At 33.4% G+C, this 22,782-nt stretch overlaps 3 protein-coding genes across 3 annotated transcripts; 2 read left to right on the forward strand and 1 right to left on the reverse strand.

Moving 5' to 3' along the window:
* The first annotated feature begins 30 nt into the window (after positions 1–30).
* LOC141678772 (putative SNAP25 homologous protein SNAP30) lies at positions 31–1,717 on the forward strand. Its single transcript, XM_074485154.1, has 5 exons — positions 31–502; positions 749–845; positions 948–1,078; positions 1,156–1,253; positions 1,330–1,717. Exons 1-5 carry the CDS (start codon positions 176–178, stop codon positions 1,427–1,429), a joined length of 753 nt encoding a protein of 250 aa, XP_074341255.1. The 5' UTR covers positions 31–175; the 3' UTR covers positions 1,430–1,717.
* Positions 1,718–10,836: 9,119 nt separating this feature from the next.
* LOC141676641 (uncharacterized) lies at positions 10,837–12,106 on the forward strand. The gene is made up of 2 exons (XM_074482334.1): positions 10,837–11,736; positions 11,819–12,106. Exons 1-2 carry the CDS (start codon positions 11,428–11,430, stop codon positions 11,996–11,998), a joined length of 489 nt encoding a protein of 162 aa, XP_074338435.1. The 5' UTR covers positions 10,837–11,427; the 3' UTR covers positions 11,999–12,106.
* Positions 12,107–18,652: 6,546 nt separating this feature from the next.
* LOC141678871 (abscisic acid receptor PYL4-like) lies at positions 18,653–19,813 on the reverse strand. The gene has a single exon (XM_074485293.1). The coding sequence runs from the start codon at positions 19,531–19,533 to the stop codon at positions 18,883–18,885; it is 651 nt and encodes a 216-aa protein (XP_074341394.1). The 5' UTR covers positions 19,534–19,813; the 3' UTR covers positions 18,653–18,882.
* Between the last annotated feature and the right edge of the window lie 2,969 nt (positions 19,814–22,782).

Here is a 22,782-nt window from a genome sequence, read left to right on the forward strand (position 1 = left end):
ACTGAATGGTAAAGAAATGTCAAATCCTAAGCCTCTCATACATCTCTAATTTCCATCTCTAATTTATAAACATTTTCCAAACATGAAAAAGGCCTGTTGCATGAGAATAAAATCAAATAAATCTTAAGATTTATCAACTTTGAGTTTCTGAATATTCTCATCAACTACAATCAAAATGTTTGGGTTCAAGAAATCACATAAAAATTCCGAGGCTCCGCAAGGAATGACAAAGGACAGAAGAACATCCTCTGAACCAGCAAGCCCTACCGGGAATAATAAACACAAATCCAAGGAGGAACTGGATTCTATGTCTGTGCAAGAGTTAGAGGGTTATGCGGTTGACAAGTCTAAAGAGACAACAGATTCAGTCTATAATAGTGTTCGCATTGCGCAGGAAATTAGAGGGACAGCTAGCCAAACCCTTGACACTTTGCATCAACAAGGGGAGCAAATTCATAGGACTCATGCCATGGCTGCTGAAACCGAAAAAGATTTGGCCAAGGTATGGAAAACATGTGTTCTATTTTTTTCTCAAATGAAAAGTTTTGAATCCTTGGAACTTCATCTGAAATTTTCATCCACATGCATGGTTGGATTGTTGTAAAAGCACACAAATAGAACCTCATTTCTTATGTAAATGGGACAATGTATCCTGATAAAGACCATGGTTGCACTTGCTCATTTCTTTGTCGACTGCAGCCACGGCCCACGGGTCTTAATCGTCTGTTCATGGTCTTAATAACTGCAGGGTGAGAAAGTGTTGGGTAACCTAGGAGGAATGTTCTCAAGGACTTGGAAGCCAAAGAAGGGGAAGAAAATCGACGGGCCTGCTCCCGTCAGTAAAGGTTCTTCTCAGCCTCTTCCCTCTCTGCCTTTCTTTAATAATGTTTTTTAAACACGTACATGATGATTAGTTTACTTAATGCATTTTGGTTGATAACCCGCAGATGATAATAACTACCAAAGCAAGAAGAAAAGGAAAGAGGAAAGGGAAAAGCTAGGCATAGCTCCCAAAGCGAAGGGTAAAGGCTCCCATACGCCGCCTCCTGAATCATCAGACACTATGCAGCAAATTGAGGTGGCCTTTGAAGCTTATAAGTCACTATAGTACCATCCATTTCATTGTTTTAACTTGCACCTTCTATATATCGACAGAATGAGAAGACGAAGCAAGACGATGGACTAGATATGCTTAGTGATATCTTGGGTGATCTCAAGGGCATGGCTGTTGACATGGGAACTGAAATAGAGAAGTCAGTATTTACCAGTCAATGTATCTACATTCTTTAGTTTTCTCTAGGATTCACTGACTTTAATCTGGAAATGCAGGCAAAACAAAGCTTTAGATCATTTCAGTGATGATGTAGATGAGCTGAATAACCGAGTTAAAGGTGCCAACCAGCGAACGCGTAAACTGCTTAACAAGTAATATGTCCTGAGAAGCATACCAGAGATTGCAAGCCTCACTTAGCTGATTTCTGAACCCTCACACATGTCTGCCTGATATGTAAATCCATATATTGTTATCACTTGTAAACTCAACTGTTAAACTTGCAAGTTGCAAATGTAAAATTATGTAATAGTGTGTGTAGTTTAATTCATGGTTGCTCTGAGGCCTCTCTGACTTTCAACATTCAAGAATGTTAGAGAGGAAACTTAGAGAGACTGGATACCTATGTACAACTTTGTTATATATTTGAATTTTCACTTGATGCAATTAGTTTGCTTCAAGTTAAAAAACGATTGCAAACTATACACATTAAGGTTGATGGTGCTACTTCCAGAAACAAACCAGTAGTCAGTTGAGGAGGGATCGTTGGAGTAGCTGGTGCCGGGCCAATGGCTCTTTTAAGTTGCGACACATGAAACACGGGATGCAGTTTGCAGGTTTGTGGTAATTTTAGTCGGTATGCCACTTGACCAACTCTTTCCAGAATTGGAAATTATCGGTAAAAACAAGCAGCAAGCTTCTCACACACCCTTCTAGCTAAAGATTTCTGGCGATATGGTTGTAATTTTAAGTATACCAACTGCCCCACCTGAAATTCAACGTCTCTGCGATGCAAATCAGCATATCAGATTGTTACATCTTGACACAAATCAGATTTTTACCTCAAGAGAGGTGATATTCTATGAATCTGTGTTTCCTTTTGCTGATAAGGAGAAATCATCACTTCTTATATCTCTCTTCACCCCTGAAACTCACTTCTTAGATGACTTAAATGCTGATTCTTCTTCTGACAATCCTAATTCTTCTCCAGATGTCAGTACCACTTCAACTGATCTTTCTAGTATTGACCAAGTACCTATTTCTCAACATGATACTACTGATGCATACCATCCTAGTAATCCTTCTAATTCCAGTCAAAATCAGTCTACATCTGATCAACATGACCAGTCCTTAGAGTCCACCAGAAATATCAGACCTGTCAAACAAAAACAAGTTCCTTTAAAGTTTAATGCATTTTTAAATGGAGATTTACATTAGAAAATTTATATGCAAATTCCTCCTGGTGTCACTATTCCAGCCATATTCAATGCTAAAGGTCCTGTCTGCAAGCTGGTTAAGTCTCTATATGGTCTTAGACAGACACCTAAAGAGTGGTATACTAAGTTTTCTAAGACTGTTCTTCAATATGGTTTTATTCAATCCAAAGCTGATATTTCTCTGTTCATTTGTCATACATCCAAGTCTTTTACTGCACTTTTAGTGTATGTGGATGATATTATCATCACTGGTTCCCTAGACTGTTTAATCCAAGCTGTCAAAAGGTTTCTACAATCTCAATTTAAACCGAAAGATTTGGGTCATCTTCACTATTTCCTTGGCATTGAAATTTTCAGATCTGAAAAGGGTATTTACTTGCACCTGAGGAAGTACACTCTGGACTATTACATGACCAGAATTAGCTTATCATGTGCACACATTAAGCCAATTTATGGCTCAGCCAACTGATCAGCATTGGCTTTCTGCTTTGAAGTTGGTCAAATATCTTAAACAGGCACCTGGTCAAGGCATTTTGCTCTGCGCATCTAGTTCATTACAGCTTCGAGTTTTCTGTGATGCAGACTGGGCTGCGTGTCCAATGACAAGACAGTCCGTTTCCGATTTTTGTGTCCTGTTAGGTGATTCTTTGCTCTCCTGAAAATGCAATAAACAAAACATAGTTGCCAGATCTTCTGCTGAGGCGGAATATCGGTCTATGGCAAATTCTCTTTGTGAAGTCAAATGGTTGTATAATTTACTGACAGAGCTTCACTTCTCTATATCTACTCATATCCCAGTTATCTATGATAACACTTCTGCTCTCTGTTGGACAAACTTTGTATTTTAGACTAAGTTGTGAATCATTTTGAGACTCTATATGAGTGAGACACATTATGTGTTAGTGGTGTGTATTTATTGGAACATATTTTCCTCTTCGAGGGGATTCCAACGCATATTAACACGCTCAAAATGAGTAAAAGGTGAATGAGAACTGATGTTCCAAAGTTTTACCTTTTAATATGAAAAGTGGTTTTGTACCACATCGAGAGTAGCACAAACCTATTCCTTAGTTTTTCTTATAAATACCATGTACCACATCGAAAAGAAAAACAAGTCCTTTCAAGCCTCTCTTTATAAATAGAGTCTTAGGGCACCAGTTTTATTAAGTCAAGAAAATAAGAGTCATCTCTTTCATTCTTGGTCTCTTTAGTCTTAAATTTTTTCAATATTCCGGTGATAGTTCTCGGGCTCAGTTCAAGTTCGCTGAGAGTATATTCGATCTATCGATTATACTAGTATCTCGTTTTATCCTGGGAAGCAGGTCGCTAAACACGGATGGTGCGGGGCGAAACTGCTTTAAGGAGACAGTTTTCTGGACTCGAGATTAAATACAATCTCTGTTTGTTTTCTCAAACCCTTCTCCTAATTTAATTGTTAATTCTTATATGCTTATGTGATTTAAGAATTAGCAATGTTCTTATGAATTAGTTATATATTCAATATATATATAATAATGTCTTTATCGTACAAGATTGACAACAATCTTAAAGCAGTTTCCTTCAATTTTCATACTTTCTTGTGAGTAGACGCAAAAGTCAATTTGATTGTTTAAATTGGATTTATTTATGGGTATATGATTGGCCATTATTTGCCTCATTAATTAAATTAAATTTAGTGCGTTAATTTCTTTGATCACTTGTTGCCATGTGCTTGAAATTAATATAAATTTGATTTTAAGTGGTGCTTTGTTTAAGCATAACAGGTAGAGACAAAAGTAAGCACAAAGTTGTTGGATAATTGGTTTCTTATAAGGCTATTGATGCTTTAATGGTGGACATATTTGGTGACATCTCTCTCGGGTTGATCATTATAAATTGGTAGATTAAACCCAAATTTATAATTCGTCCATGTTTTCGCTATTAATGGATAGCTTATTATGTTTTGTTAACATGGTGATTGATTTTTTAATTCTGAATTGATTTTGGAGTTATTAGTACACTGATACAAGAATCGTATATGCTATAGTTTACATGCGTGTTTGCAAGTTCATAACATGATATTGCTATGCAATTAAATGATATGGCTACATAAATGTGACCCTTCATGATGGAACTTGATTATTTGGTGATTAATTTTTAAATCATTGTTGAGTGATGATAAGACATCAATTATTATTGTTTAATCTTTAATAATGGAGTTATATCACAAACTTGTAATACTGGATAGAATGCAGTAACATGTTTGTTGTTAAATAATGTGACGAGGTGGGCAGCTGAAGTGAACCAGATTTACAATTGCTCAGGATTCTCCACATTAAAAAACCTAATGGGCCTGGAGTACAGGTTATGGGTCGGCACATAAATTATATTTTTCTGGTTGGATTTTTCCTCCAGTTAAATAGTAATTTCACGTGTTGGTGTCGGTCTGCTGCGGCAGTGACACACGAGCCTATTATAGTGATCCATATAATACTTAATACGGCGAATATTGATCTCAGTAGTTATGCTGAACTTCGGAGAGAATCCGAAAAGTTGTTAACCCTAACGCATCAGTTGATCAAGGATCACTGAATGTGGGGTTATTGAAGATTTATGTTCTTCCTTGGGCCATTTATGGTTGTACCAGTAGGTGAGCCAGAAAAGTAGGTTCGTGTGAACCATGTAAATATTTTAGAGAAATTCGGTAATTGAATTTTTAATGATAAGAACCACGGGAAGTTCTTTAAACATGATATTAAAATCTTATAGGTTTTAATGAATGACGTAAAACCTGCTCAGATGAGAGGTAGTGACACGATACGTGTTTACTGTCTGGTTTGATAGTAAAACATTTACCACTCGTACTCGTAGTCGAGTCAATATTGAAGCTAAATAGAGAGATGTGTGCTCTATAAACTCAAGGGTAAATCCAACTTAATATAGATAATTAAGATGGTAGTGAATAAATTTGATGATGAATAATCACCGGGCAAATTCTGTTTGCAACGTGAATATTCATGAGGTCGTTGCACCTTACTCGCATTAAATAAATGGAGTAGATGCAGGCTTGAGTTGCGCTCTGAGAGAGATGCAAAACGATTGTGATCAGCTCAGACTATCACTGAATTTGAGGATATTAGTTACGAAGGGCTAATCATTCCTTAAACATGATACCACAGAAGGAAATAATTAAATTTCCTATTAGTTTTGGAATATTTTCTGACATTCTGTAAAATATTAAAATTGTAGGGGTATCTAAAATAGAAAATTATTGAATTTTCTATGAATAGTGGAATGTAATGAAACATTCTTGAAAATAATTGAAATGTGGGGGTATCTCGAAACTTGATACCAATACCTCTGTTGGTAGCATGAGATCCAAAATCAATTGAGATATTTTGGATGGATACATAGACAATGGTTGAGTCTAATAATATCCGATATATGAATCTAATTTTTGAGATTCGTAAGAATACTATTACAGAGTTTAGGAATGCTTATGCGATAAGCTAGTAGATCCTAGTAGATCTGTAATTAAAAGTCATCTAAATGAACTTACGAGTTATTGGATGAATGTGAGGATGAACCTGCAGAGAGCAAAAGACTTGGATAATTGCTAGTCCCGAATGTCTTGATAATTTGCTTGAAGGTGAACTCGTAAATTTAATAGAAGCAATGCGCTTCTCGTATAATTTCTTGATAAGTGAATATATCAAGAGAAAATTTGACTATTACTGAGAGTCAATAAATCAAGATTTTCTAGCACGTGTACTAGAAAATGGATTGTGCATGTTCTCTCTATGTCCTTTGTGGGGGAAAGGATGTTAAGAAATAGAGAGAGTGGTTCTGTTTGACAGAATCTTGTTTAAAAAATATATAGATCTTCTTACGAGATAGAAGCATTAGGACCCAAATGAATTTTTAAATTGGGAAAATATATCTGGGTCTGAAGGAAGTATAAGGTCAGACTGATACAAAAAATATTACAATCGAAAGTGATGACCTTATATAATTTATGAAATATTCTCGAGTTTTGAGAATAAGGTTCATTAAGATGATACTAAAATTATCGTATTGTGAAATTTAAAAGTGCATCAATGAACATTGAGATGGTCTTTCTAAATAGATATTTGGAGAAATATCTATTTACGTGAACCCGAGGGTTGCTCTAGATAAATCAAGAGTAGAAAATCTGTATTTTCGGTGATCATGTTGAGTGAAACAACATTGACACGAAATAATGGCATATTAAATTTGATATTGCTATGATAAGCAATGGCTTCAAATAAATGACATGGTTGCCATTTTGAGGACGCTCAAAATTGGTTGCTATGTGAATAAGGATTACCAGTTTAAGGACGATTAAACTCGGTAATGATGCAAACTGAAATTGCTGGTTTTTGGGACGCTAAAAGCTGGTAATATCAATAACAAGTGAAGCCTTAAGTAATAACTAGTAAAGTTATTTCATAAATGTGAAATATGTCAATATGAGATGTCAAACTGATTCAAAATCAGAGAATTGACAAGTGTGCATGTGTTATTTACACATGATATGCAAGTCATAATTGATTGCATGTGAGTGATCTGATCATTACGAGAAGTAATGACAAGAGGATCATCTCTGAAAATCTTGATGAGATTGAAAAGTTTTAATTTGAAGATTACAATCTTCGTGACTTTAAAAGTTTTAGATGATACATGTCACATGTTGGTGATGTGAATTTTGAAGAGATCAACGAAGCTAAAGTTGTCATAACTGGAATGGATTTATATTTATCCAAGCGTAGATGAACAAGGATCTCTCAAGAAGGATTGCAAGTCTGTTGTACTTTTTAAAATTGTACAAAATTAGACATAGGCTACACAGTTGGTAAACTGGGTAGATGCACGAGTACAATGGAAATTGGTCACTTGGAAGTGATTGCAATGAGATTTAAGGTGTATGATATGTGCTCGTGAGCTTGGACTGCAATACGAAAGATATCTAATTGTACTATGTGAATATAGTATGTAAATTAGATATTTGACTTTAAGAACTTAAAAGTCATTCGAGAATACATTTCACACTTAGCAGTCGTGTCATGGAAATCCTAAACTTAGCTCGATTCATGATGGAATACGAGTCTGGTGCATAAAATAAATGCAGTTAAAAGGCTGAGTAGCCACTTTGTAAGGATATTCCTAAATGACAAGGAAAACGTGTCTTCAATATGCATATATCGTGTAATCAATATGCAAATTGGGAGATCACATTATTGTGTATGAAATGGTATGTCTCACATCTATGATGAGGACATAATACGATTAAACAACTATTCTCAACGAGAATTATCATGATTGACTATGTAAAGTCAAATGATAATGTTTGGATCCACTAACCAGATGGTTAAACTGAGCGAATCTGTTTAAGACAAGAGAATCTAGTTAGACCGAGAGATAGTTGTCAAATCATCGAGAGGAATGAGCCTTGCCTATTGCTTAACGGCGTCATGGTGGACACCCAACCTTGCTGACTGGAGATCCCAAGAACTTGGTTCAATGGGACAACTAAATCATGATGACCAAATCACTGTGGGGGTAACCTCTGGCCTATTTCTATGATGATGAAACAGTGAGACCCGTAGGGTACGAGGTTAAGCTTTATGCTTTTAATGATCTTTGACGAATACAAGGATTTCAAGTTTGAATACATAATATTCGGTTGGGTAAACGCGGGTTACTCTATAAGATAAAGATCACCTACGTAAGAGAGAAGTATGGCCGCTTCAAAGGAGAATTGCGAGGCACAATTCTTTAGAAACTCTTGCAGAACCAGGACGATGTTCCAGGGCCAAAATGGACATAATCATGAGAACTGAATGAGTCAGGAAAGATATAGTGATGAGTATGTCATCGTTTACACAAACGGTCGAACAGTTCAAGGACATCGCGTCATACTGTCTACCAGTAAAGTCGATATACTTATTCGAGCGAAGGTTCAAGGAGCATTCTCTACCTATCGTATGCTATATCTGACCGCCGGAACTATCACCAAGTCAAGCTCCGCGTCTGTCTATCTATGTGGTGTCTATGTGGTGCGTGCTACTGGACCATCAATCTCATTTGTGGGGGATTGTTGGACAAACTTTGTATTTTAGACTAAGTTGTGAATCATTTTGAGACTCTATATGAGTGAGACACATTATGTGTTAGTGGTGTGTATTTATTGGAACATATTCTCCTCTTCAAGGGGATTCCAACGCATATTAACACGCTCAAAATGAGTAAAAGGTGAATGAGAACTGATGTTCCAAAGTTTTACCTTTTAATATGAAAAGTGGTTTTGTACCACATCGAGAGTAGCACAAACCTATTCCTTAGTTTTTCTTATAAATACCATGTACCACATCGAAAAGAAAAACAAGTCCTTTCAAGCCTCTCTTTATAAATAGAGTCTTAGGGCACCAGTTTTATTAAGTCAAGAAAATAAGAGTCATCTCTTTCATTCTTGGTCTCTTTAGTCTTAAATTTTTTCAATATTCCGGTGATAGTTCTCGGGCTCAGTTCAAGTTCGCTGAGAGTATATTCGATCTATCGATTATACTAGTATCTCGTTTTATCCTGGGAAGCAGGTCGCTAAACACGGATGGTGCGGGGCGAAACTGCTTTAAGGAGACAGTTTTCTGGACTCGAGATTAAATCCAATCTCTGTTTGTTTTCTCAAACCCTTCTCCTAATTTAATTGTTAATTCTTATATGCTTATGTGATTTAAGAATTAGCAATGTTCTTATGAATTAGTTATATATTCAATATATATATAATAATGTCTTTATCGTACAAGATTGACAACACTCTCAACATTGCTGAGAATCCTGTTCTTCATGAAAGAACAAAACATATCGAGATCGATTGTCACATGGTTCGAGATCATGTTAAATCTGCTTTTCTTGCTCCTACTTATTTGTCCACTGCTGGAAAGCAGGGATTCTTCACTCATTTGCCGCACCGCGCATCGGATTCTTGGGGATTCTTGGGTGCACGGGGATTCTTGGGGATTCTTCTCTCATCCACGAGTGAGAGAAGATAATACAAATACTTTAACATTTAATCAATTAATTATGCTAAAATGCATCAACTGTATTATCAAGTAATAATAATATATAAATATGAAGTCATCAACAAAAATGGAAAGAGAGTGATCAGCTCCGCACTTGGCTACCCAGCGTTTACCGTTTTTAACGATAATGTACTCATAATGAACTTATGTAGTTCATTATTTAGTTTAATTTGACTGAAACTCCTGAAAAATATATAAAAAAATATATTTTTAATGTATTAAAGTTTGGCGAATCCCCCGCACCCGTATCACAATATTTTTAAATTACCGAATTTCCGTATCCCCGTATCACGTACCCCGCACACGCACACGCGCCCGCACTCATGCTTCCTAGGTCCACTGTCTTATAGGCTGCAGATTTGTTTACTAAGGCTTTATCTGCCAAACATACCTCCTTCTTACTGAGCAAATTAGGAGTGTTGAATACATTTGTCCCTCCTAATTTGAGGGGGGATATTGAGGAGACAAGAGACAGTCAATATGATCAGTCAAAGTATGAGGATAAAACAGTAATTAGATGACTTGTTCAAGGTCATTTAAGTCTTTGTTATATCTGTATTTGGAGGGAAAAGTTGTTAAAAGTTAGTTAGATCTAATTCATGTATATAATTGAATTAATATTTTTTTCCTAAATTTGTTTGCAATTTACTATCTTTTGAAAAAATAAAGTTTGAAATCTAAAGCAACCATATATGCAGCAAAAAGTATTGAATTAGATTGCATCGGGTTGCATTTGAATTTGTATCTGGTTGCAGCGGATTGTAAAATCGTATTTTTGTAAAAAAAATGAAAAATCGTTATTAAAAAATATATTTTTACAATATAATCAAAAATGTATTTTTTTGTAAAGGACCACATATTTTTTGTTAAAATCCGGCCCGACCCAATAAAAGACCGGATTTAAGCCCGATTCATATTTAGGCCCGACCAGGCCCGTAAAAGCCCGGTTTTTATGTTAATTTTTAAAAATTATTTGAATAGAATATTGAAAAAATTATGTCTTATCCAAATTCATTTTATAACTGGATATAATTTCGAATAAAAGTCCTGAATTTCTAATAAACTCTTTATAAAATTAATAGTTGCACATCTTTTACTTATTCGTGAACACCTTTATTTGATATTAAGCTCGAATATCACTATGTAAATTTAAAATTCTATAAATTCAGATATATAATATAAATAATTTGTTCAAAATTTTAATTAAGAGTGTGTACGTATAAATAAAAACATAAACTTGCAAATATAATAAAAAAATAGAAAAATTATATAAAAACGATAAATACGGTTCATATGGTTATATCCTCCAACACAAAGCAAGTAAATTTCAATTGACCAACACTTCTTCTTCTTCCATGCAAATAAAATGAGAATCTACAATCGGTAAACTGTACTGAAAAATCTTATGCAAAAGGGATACACTGTGCTAGTTATTTCCATTCCTTCTCAAACTGAAACTAGAGAATCTGGTTGCTTTTTTTATTTGCATGGCAAAAATGTAAAAATTTTACCTCGTAAAACTCCTCTAATGGAGATACATTTTTAGGTTATTAACTGTCCATTTCTAGGTAATTACCTGGGGGCACATATTTTTCAAGAAAAAACAAATTATAAGCTCGAAATATGACATTTATAGAAACTTAATAAAATTGATGGAGAGCTAATAAAGATCACTGGAGTCATGCAACATGCTAAACACACCAGGTACAGAGAAAAACATGAGGGAATATATGCTGCCGTACTTGCATTCTTGTTTTGTCCAGATGTTGTCTCCTATATATTCACACACAGCTTTCAATACTCAAGTGTTACACACTAAGAAGCTAGAATAATAGTTAAAACTAGATAGCTAGGTGCAGGAATGGTGAGGGAGAGTGGTGAAGGGCTTAAAAATGGCTGCATTAAGAATAGCCATGGACCATGGCTGGTTCACAAGACAACGAAAGATGGTGAAGTGGTGACAAAGTATCGGTTTCCGTCTGAGAAGGAGAGGCAAAACAACAAGCAGAGGGAACGTAGGAGACGATCGATATCGAAGAATATCTTTGCAGGTCTCAGAGCTCATGGAAACTACCAACTTCCTAAACATGCTGATTCTAATGACTTGTTGAGAGCCCTTTGTGAGGAAGCTGGTTGGCATGTTGATGAGGATGGTAATGTTCACAAAAAGGTACATTTCTAATACATATTCTAAGTAACTTCATAAAATTTGCATTCTGCATGATTCTAAGTAACTCTAACATCAATTTTAGGAGTCCATTTTGAAGATGCCAAGCTTCATCAACTCCACCTTTGCTGCTCGAAATGATGAACAATTCGAAAACAAGAAGTTCAGCAGCTGCAGTGATAGTATTCAGGCCAAAGCTACTACCTTATCCATGGGGTACTCCTTCGAAGAACACGATATCAATCTTCGTCTCTCCCTTTCTTAAAAACCATGTTAGAACAGCACACATAGGTTACAAGCCCATACAATTACATGTTATTTTCTGTCTGTAGAAACGAAATTACTGATCTTAGGTCTTTCACTTCCATATGTAACTCAAATGATGATCGCGACATATTTAAAAACAATGCAACATCCTTTATCCTACCAATTTCTCAAGGTATTGCTATTTTGTTCTGCATTGAGTCTGATACTATCATGAACCATGGACACAAAGAACTGCAGGAGAATCTGAATTGAACTGAAATAAAACAGTCAAAATATTTTGTTGTACCAACATCTTTAGACACTTCCAAATTTTAACATCAACCAAGGAGATGGTTTTATGAATCTCCACAAAACAATAACGATAGTTGGTTTATATGCTCAGCCATCACAGGCTCACAGCAGTGATCAGTCCCTTTATGTGAAAGTGATCTCTTTAGACCAATCTTTTTCAAAGTTGTTTTTTTTAAACTATAATTTTTTGGGTTCTAAAATATAGAAAAGATAATAGTTCGGTGCTTTTGTGATATTGAAGTGGTTTGAATTCATAACCGCTTAATATTAATCGTTCATATTTGTATTCAACTGTTTCCGGTAATTTTAAAAAATCTGGGGGACTAACATAGTTCAGACAAAGAACTCAAATTAGCGACTCATTATAGAATCGAGTTGAACCGAATCAAATGCAAACAATAACAATAAGGTGTTGCTCCCGAGTTTTTTAATGTGAAGGAAGTAAGTGATTAGGAGGTAAAGTACATTCATCCCATTTTTGGAGTGAAAATTTTGGAGTGAAAGATTGTTAAATTTGTATTCAATAACACTTGTTTTCGCTCCTTTTAAAAACTCGGGAGCACGATTACGGAGGGAAGTGAAACAACTTTACTTACCCTCCACTTGCTTTTCTTTGTTTTTAAAACTCCGGAGCAAGGCGTAATTCTAGTCGAATCGTAGTGAGGCGTCAAAACTGATAGTTCAAATACGAGAGACTGGTCATAAATTCAAGTATACCTTGGTTCTCCAACATATTCGAATTTTTTTGGAGAACTAGAAAGACAGAATAACATTAATCATTATATAGAAGAAATAAAACTAAAAAAATACGCCTTGGATCTTCTTTTACTGTGCTCGACATGTAGAAGAGCCAAGAGGGGAAAAAGATCTCATCCATCGTCTGTCCTCCTTGGTAAAAACGCATCTCTACTGTAAAAAAATCAGTTTTTTCAGGCCTCAGCACTGATTTGATTCCAAAAGTCTCTTGACTGCCCTTTTGGCACAATGGCATTGAGAAAAATCTCTACTTTCTTGTGTAAAGTCTATCTTTATTATTATCTTGGCAGTCCAAGAAATATTAGAGTTCCCGAAAACGTTCTCAAAACTGTCCCCGAATGATGGTGTGTCATTATATTATTGGTCAGTCTCTTAGATGAAATTGACCCCTCGTACATACATATGAGCCCCGCGAATAAAAATACACCATGTGTCATTTGAGAATAAATTTAGGATAAATTTTGTGATACGTAGCATTGCTCGTCTATAAATAATTTACATCCATAATACTACACCAAATCTCCGTTAGTGCTATAAATAAGCCCACACACAAATGTAATGTGTACAAAACATTTGGAAAACTAAGCGCATGAGAATAATGTTCTGCTGTGTAACAGAAAAGCTAATTTGCCAAACATTATCCAGACAAATCATGTCTTCAATGACAGTGATTAAAGAGCATAATCCAGCAACTAAACAACATTGATGCAGATCGAACTACTTAAAGAACACTGTCAAAATGCTAAACTAGGGAGAGCACAAGGAATATCTGCAGTACATTCAGATGTTGTTTCTGCAAAACTTTGATTTTCTCTCATTTTTGTCCTTTCTCAACAGCATTATGTAACAAACACAATGAAAGTAGATAAAAGGGAGCAAGAAATGGAGATAAACAAGTCTGAAGGTCAGAAATAGAAATGGGCAGAAAAAAAATATTAGTCCTGGGCTCTTCTCTTATAAGAGTCGAAACCGGAAAACAGATAAAAATTTCGGAAATCAGAACTATTCGGTTGAAGTACCGATTTATAATTTATCAAGCGATTTTTAAAAAATCGGATGATTTATCAGAAATCAGTCAAATCGGATGAATTTTTTTACCGAATTTTAAGAAATTTATCGGCGATTTTTGAAAAATCGGCTGATTTCTATAACAATGACGTTGACCGATAATTGAGGCCTCTATACACATAGATTTTCAACTTCTCCTGCAAATAATTAAAAAATGCAATAGAACGTACGGCAAGTTATTTACATTTCTCAAAATAAAAATCATTCTAAAGACGCACATAATTACATGTTCATGACTCAAAATATCATTTTTATACTTAATCAATTATATATATATATTTACATTAAGTACTTGGATAATTGATTAATCTATTACAAAATTAATCATCGAATGATTAATTATTTTTGATTATGTTCGTGAATCAAGAATTTACAAATTTATATTTTTTAAAAGTTTCAGTTTGGTATTATGCGGGCCTAATGAAAGTCGGAGCGGATTTAATGTATTATATATAATTCATGGATTTTAATAAATTGTATCTGATTTTAATTTTACGCGGATATTAGATAAAATGTAATGGAGTTGATGAAGAGTTTTCAGGATTTAAACACAATTCTTAAAAATCTCATGAATTATGCTCGAATTTCAAAGACCATAATATACATTGAACAATCCCACAAAATTCATCATTTTATGAAGTCTAAAAAAATCTATCAACATGTGAATATCATCGGATTTTAATGGATTTTAAATAATCTTAGTTGAATATCATCAGATTTTTACAAATATGATTTTTAGTCTTATAAATGAGTATATATTCTCATAATAAGTTCTTAACCGTTTGATATAAGACCTTCTTAATTTGTCTTTTAATCTTTTTAGTGGAATTTTTTTTAACTTAATTTTTAAGATAGCCCTTAATGAAAATCCTGGGTCCGTCACCGAGAAAAACTTTTTCGAGATAGGAATTAGTATTTAATGAATTCAATGGTTCCAGTAACTAGACACATCAAGAATCGAGAATCTAAAAAATTGAGATATTAAATAAAAATTGGTTGAAATCCAATCAAAGTCAAAATTACAGTTAGATTTTGATCAAAAAGTCCAGAGTTTTAGTAAGCCCCAATCAAAACTCATCCCGGTATACTTGATGTGCATCTCAAATAAATAAAAAGTATATATAATTGTATAATTTATTTTCTATTTATTTAGAGAAACACATAAAAAAAGTAAAAATTCTTTTTTTTTGCTATCATGCTAGTATTATGTCACAGAACCAATAAACAAAATTTGTGTGAAAAAATGACAAAAATAGCCGATTTTTGAAAAAAGTTAACAAAAATAATCATTTTTTAAAAAAGTGGTCAATTTTGGCCGATTGAATACTCCACTCCCAGTTGGATATTTTGTATAAAGTGGATACTCCACTAACAGTTGGGTATCCCATCGGCTAAAGTTGACCAACTTTTCAGAAATTTGTTATTTTTGTCAATTTTATGTAAAAATAAGCTAAATTTGTCATTCACCCCAATAAACAATAAACAAAATTTGTGTCGAATTGCGTTTAATTTAACGGAGCCGGACATAATTAAATTAAGTCGAATTTAAAGTTGGTTTAGGGGCCAACCCAATTCACACGACGCATGTGATGTGTGCACAATAAAACCGAATAATCAAAGTTTTTTATAATATCACTTTTCTTCGAACATAGTTGCAATACAAAAGAGCCAACGTCATCACTGTAGGCATAAATGTAGAAAACTCAAAGCCCACTTGCTCTGTCAAATTGCATGGCAGCCCATCCATCCTTTCCTCCTCTTTTCCCTCGATATTTAATATTTTACTAATTCCAACTCTACGATATTTTACTAATATTTACTTGGTCTCTTTTCCATGGAGACCAAGGTCAAGATGTTAATTTTTTTTTCTTCGGGTACAGACTCGCGCAATAGCCTGCAAAACACGTGAATCAAGATAAATCGTATTTAAACGGTAAGATCTGGTTCAGGCTCAGAAGACATAATTATAAAGATGTCAAAGTAAAATTAATTGTTTGTTGCGCTAATTTATTCAAAGTCAGTTGAGGTACGCATAAATCCGTGTGAATTAATTAAAATGTTACAAACTCCAAGACCCTGTTATAAAAATCGATGATAAATTATTGATAAATTTATCAAAAATATATGATTGATTCTCTAAATTATCGATAAATTATTTAATTTATCAGAAATTACCCGAAAATTATAAAATAACACTTAAAAACTTAAAAAATTAGTTCCGATTTCTAAAATCAGTAACCGTAACCTAAGATAATTACATAAAACTCAACATAACTAGATTACAAAAACGACAAATGTTCATACTAATCGGACAGTTGGAGGGTTAAATTTTCTCCTCTTTTTAAATTTGGGGAGTCGCAACAACCAGGTTGCAAGTTGCAAGAATGCAAGGGGATGGTCTGTGAACAGGTAGTCAGTCAGGCTGGTGATGTACTTATTCATACTATCACAAACAACAAGTCCTTGTATCAACTTGCAGCAGGCAGCGGCTGTTAAAGATTCCTACTTTTATTATTATTCTAATGCCAACATGCATCCTCAGACTTCTCCTAAACGAGAGTTCTATAATCTACTTGGCAGATCTCTCATCTCAAACTCGAACTCGAGCTCGAACTCCGCTCGAATATGGACCACTAATGACATCAAATACGAAGTCTATACAATTTTTTACACACATCGGCGGGACAACCTTTTACCCTGTCGGATAATTTATCGCATAACCTATAATTAATTAATTATCCCAAAACCTAATTCAATTACGGATTAACTATTGTAAATGAAGTCGGCTATAGTTCTATACTATATAGTTCTGAGCATGTGAAGTGTTGAAATTTATAACATATTAAATGAGGGTTGCAATGCTATTATTTCTTTATAATAATCTTTTGACCTATATTAGTTCAATATAATACTATTATTATAAGTGTTCTCGACTTCTCCCGAACAGACTAAAATATCTTACGTAACAAACTTGAGTGCTGTCAAAAATAAACTAGCTTTATTAAAGTTTTCAAGAAAAGCTAAAATAGCCTAAGTAACGATTACGATCATGCTAAAAGATAAAATAGCATTACGAGCATTATCGTGAAAAAATAAATTATCCTATATAATAACTCGAATCTTAGCTTTATTACTGGTGTTCTTGGCTTCTCGCGAACAAACTAAAATATCCTACGTAACAAACTCAAATGCTGTCAAAAATAAACTAGCTTTATTAGAGTTTTCAAAAAAAGCTAAAATACACTACGTAACGACTCCGATCATGCCAAAAGATAAAATAGCTTTATGAGCATTATCGTGAAAAATTAAATTATCCTACATAATAACTCAAATCTTAGCTTTATTACTGGTGTTCTCGGCTTCTCGCGAACAAACTAAAATATCCTACGTAATAAACTCGAATACTGTAAAAAATAAACCAGTTTTATTAGAGTTTTCAAAAAAAGCTAAAATACTCTACGTAACGACTCTGATCATGCCAAAAGATAAAATAGCTTTATGAGCATTATCCTGAAAAATTAAATTATCCTACATAATAACTCGAATCTTAGCTTTATTACTGGTGTTCTCGGCTTCTCGCGAACAAACTAAAATATCCTACATAACAAACTCGTAACAAACTCGAATACTGTCAAAAATAAAGTAACTTTATTAGAGTTTTCAAAAAAAGCTAAAATACCCTACGTAACGACTCCGATCATGCCAAAAGATAAAATAGCTTTACGAGCATTATCGTGAAAAATTAAATTATCCTACATAATAACTCGAATCTTAGCTTTATTACTGGTGTTCTTGGCTTCTCGCGAACAAACTAAAATATCCTACGTAACAAACTCAAATACCGTCAAAAATAAACTAGCTTTATTAGAGTTTTGAAAAAAAAGCTAAAATACCCTACATAACGACTCCGATCATGCCAAAAGATAAAATAGCTTTATGAGCATTATCGTAAAAAATTAAAACATCCTATATAACAATTCGAACTTTAGCTTTATTAGTGTTCTCGCGAAAAAGAAAAATATCCTTCGTAATAACTCGAATCATCCATAAACAAACTGGAACATTTTTAGTTAGCTTGTTAAGGAAAAAAATTAGCCATTATATTCCCTCTAGTTCTTAATTCAACCTTAACATGATCATGTGAACTATGTATTCCAATATTATGCTTATTATATCAAAACAATCATCAATACTTCCTAAAATAAATGTCAAAGATAAATAAATAAAAAATCGTTGTGAATTACTCCCTCCGTCGTACTGAATTATTTACATTACTTTTCAGCACGCTTTTCAATACTCGTTTAAAGTATACTTCCATAATATTCTTTTGAAAAAAAAATCTGAATTTTTTTTTCATGTTTAAACTTTTATTATTAAAAAAATTAAGAAAAAATATTATGAAATCATACTTTATTGAAAGGTCAAATTACGTAAAATTACGTACAAACAGTATACGTAAATTATCTTGCCGGACGAGGGAGTATCAATGATCGAAGGTACATGAATAATGTTGAAGCAATTTTCGTCACTCCAAAAATGACCAAACATAAAAATCTCACCGAAACAAAATTTAAAACATTCATTAGTTACTAATTACATCACCAGACACATACCTAATTTTTTTGTTTCTGTTTTTTTCTGGATCATAATTCATAACAACATAATTAAAAAACTAAATTAAAAAACTAACACGAAATTAACAAAACACGGAACCATAACACAGTACATTGTTACCGTCATTAACTGCCTCCGATTCATCGTAACTAATCAGTTTCGTTGCATTAGATTCTGAGCGATCCTTGTAAGAGACTTGAGATTACATATAAGTATGGTGTCCACAAACACACGTGTCTCTTCTCTCGTGTTCCCTTGTGGAACATCAACAAGGTACGACTCCACCACCACCGTCCCGTTTCCCGATGCTGCCGGATGAAGCGTTGTCACCGACCGGTAATTCTCGAGCCTGTGGTCCCCACCAATGACACTGAAGCTCATGACGTGTTGTTCCTCGTCGAGAATCTCGAGACGTTCCGTGCTGTTTTCGGCGGGAAGGCCGGAGACGACGTGGACTTCCCGAAGAGTCCCGACGTCGCCGTCGCCGAGGAGGAGGTGGCAGCTACGGAGGAAGTGTTTGTAAGCTTGTGGATTATCAAAACGTCGAACAACAGACCAGACAGTGGCGAGTGGCGCGTCTATTTGTTTGATCACGGCGGAGCAACATTGGTTTGGACCTAGAGGATGTGTGTGATAGATTGCCACCGACTCCGGGATTTGTGTGCCGTCGCGTGGCGTCGGCGTGTGGCGGTTCACGGCGGTGTTGGTGGATGTAGAGGTGTTGATTCGTTGAAGTAAAATAGATGAAGTAGGTCTTAAGGGATTATTAGGTCTAAGCGGTTGTCTAGGGTTTTGATTTGTCATAGTAATGTGTTTTGGTTGGTTTGTGATATGTGATCGAATTTATATAAGCGAGATATACTGGGTACGTTTGGTTCGGATTACGGAGTTTTGGGGCTAATGATGGTTTGGGGGAAAGAAAGGGGGTTGTTTGAAGCTGTTGAAAGTTGGAGGTTTGTGGGAGAAGGATGAAGATGAGCTCAAATGGTTGGGAAAGCCATGTGAGGTGTATGAATAAACTATGAACAAGTTGATGGTTATGTAGTTTCTAAAGTGCCCCTTGTTTTATTTTTCTATGCTTTTGTTTTTAAGTTTTGGTTCATGCACATTACTAGTCGTCTGAGCTTGTTTGACTTTATATAATTTTCTATTTTTTTTATGAAGTGATAATTATTTATTTTGTTGTCAAACAAGGTAATGTTAGCATGTACTCTTTCGTGCCCATTTCCATTTAAAAAAGTTGGTTAAAATGTGGGAGAAATATTAGGGTTTCAAAAACTATTCTAAAATTACCTCACAATTATATAATTGATCACATATATTTACAATAATTTTCCCAAATAAAATAGCCCAATATAACAAATCATCAATATCACGTCATTTCCAAACTATTTTTTAGACCCAATTTTGGATCTCTAACACTACCGATAATGAGGAGGGTAAAATTCGCATTAAATATATTTTTTTATTTTTTATTTTTTCTTCCGATCTCTATCCACTATTAACTCCCTCTGTTGTATTTTATTAATTTTATCTCGCATATGTTACATACATTTGATTCTAAATTTTGTGTGTATATATATATTAAATATATATATATTGTTATATAATATATAATTATATTTAATAGTGAATATTCATAAAAAAAATAATTTAATAATACAAAAAATTTAATAACGAGCTACTATTAATATAGTTTAAGTATAAATTGCTTTATAATTTTTGACAAAATAATAAAATAGATGTTTTAATAAAATTCCACCTATGGGAAAAAAAAGATTCCACCTATCATTCTAATAAATATCGGTACTTTACATAAAATTAGTTATATATAATTTTTCAAATTCGGTCATTTTGGAACAATTTTAAAAAACGAAAAAGTTAAACCCGGGTTTGACCTTGAGTACTCGGAGTCAAAGTCAAAGTTTTGATCGATTCTTTACAAAACCGGTTTTAAACTCAAATATTTGAAAATTAAATCCAATAAGAGGTTAAAAATGAGTACGATCGATTCGGAGATTTTTAGAACACTGAATAAAAGAAAAAAAATACAAATTTACAAATCTTTTCTCGAAGGAGAGTATTGCTAAAAATGACTTCCCACATGTTGAATATATGAAACATAAATGTATTAAATCTTATCGAAAAAAGAAAAATTGGTGGTGTAAAACTTGGGGAAGAAGATGTACAAATAGGTAAAATCATAGATGTGGCGTTAGAATCTATCAAAACCCAACTTTACAAAAGAGAATAGAAGAGCGGTACCTCCGTCTCCCCGGTATACTATTTGCACGTATTTCATGACTTTTATAAAATAACGTTGCATAATAATTTTTGTATTTTTTTTAAATAAAAATTTAAATATTAAATTTTTATTCAGTAAAAAAATATTAATAAAAAAATTATAAAATTTAAATGAGTATTAAAAAACATATCAAAAAATAATGTATCGAATTCAATAGCACCAAAATAGTCAATTTTTTGCAAATAAAGGAGCTGCGGCAAAGAGAGAGCATGGCGTAGGGCGATTGATAAGATAGACATCAATCTTATCCCTCCTTTTGTTTCTGTGCAAACTTGTACTCGCCAATTTATGATGTTATTATACCTGCTTACTTTAGTCCTAAGTTATTTTTTGGGTTCCATTTAATTATATACGATTTTTTCAATACTTAACACCTATTTTAAGATAATTTTATAAAATATATTTTCATAATTTATTATTAAGTTTTTATTTTTTAGTAATAAATCTTAAACAATAAATTTTATTTAGCAAAAAAAATTAAAAACTATTCACTGGAATATACTTTAAAAAAGTCTCAGAATGCGTGACGCCCTGTACCCCTAAATTTTATACATTACTTTTTATACATTACTTTTTGGCACGCTTTTCAATACTCCTTTAAAACATAACTCTATAATATTTTTTCAATTTTTTTTCTAGAATAAAAGTTTTATGTTTAAACTCTTATTCGAAAAAAAATTAAAAAATATTATGAGACAATACTTTATAGCAGTCTCGAAATACGTGTAAACAAAACAGTATATGTATATAAATCGAATATATAGTCATCTCAGCACTTTTTCCACCAGCATTTTTTCTCGTAGCACTCCCAAACGGAGCCTATATTAATGTATTTACTTTAAGTGTATCAAATATACAAATAAAAATTACTAAATATTGATATTTCATAAATCGTGTCATATCCAGAATTATCGTGTCTACCTGTTGCCCAGCTCTATGTTGCATTATTTGTATGGTTCAGGAATATACCATACCCCCACTCTATATTGGATTGGACAATTGACACTTGGTTCTTTTGACCATAACTGATGGAGCTATTTCTATGATTTGAATAGCACAACCCTGGGGGTCCATCAAGTATAGTCCATTTTGTTGCCCATCAGTATAATCTACTTCTCTGTTCTTTTTAGCTCCCAAGCATGGTTATAAAAATCCGTAATAGTTATTAATTGGTTTAGGTACCTCGATAATCGGAAATTAATCGAAAAGATTAATCAGAACAAAAATCGGATATATTTAAATATTTTAATAATATTTTACATATTTATCTTATTTATTAGGAAATACATAATTTATAAATATTAATCGGATTTCAATAAGTAGATCGGCCAAATATTTTTTAAGAACTAATCGCTGTAGAAAACTTCTACCGAGTAACAACCGAGTCAGAAATTAAAATCGAATTAAAAATGTTAAAATTGACAAAAATTAAGGGCCTGTTTGGCGAACAACTTATAAGCCACTTTTGGCTTATAAATTCGTAACAGCTTATTTACGAGTGTTTGTCGACCCCAACTTATAAGTTAAATTTATAACTTATAAGCTGATAAGTTGAATGTTAATAACGACGTACTTTTTTCAACTTATTTTGATTTTTCACTGATTTCTTAACTTCATTTTTAAAATATATATTTTTAAATGTTAATCTAATTTAAAATTCAAGAATTAAGATAATTATATTTAATAATTATGTATTTTAGTACATTTAAAAAAAATCCGACTTATAAGTAAAATTATCCAAACACTTA

This window comes from Apium graveolens, chromosome 8 (assembly GCF_009905375.1).
Source record: "Apium graveolens cultivar Ventura chromosome 8, ASM990537v1, whole genome shotgun sequence".
In the NCBI taxonomy this organism is placed as follows: Eukaryota; Viridiplantae; Streptophyta; class Magnoliopsida; order Apiales; family Apiaceae; genus Apium; species Apium graveolens.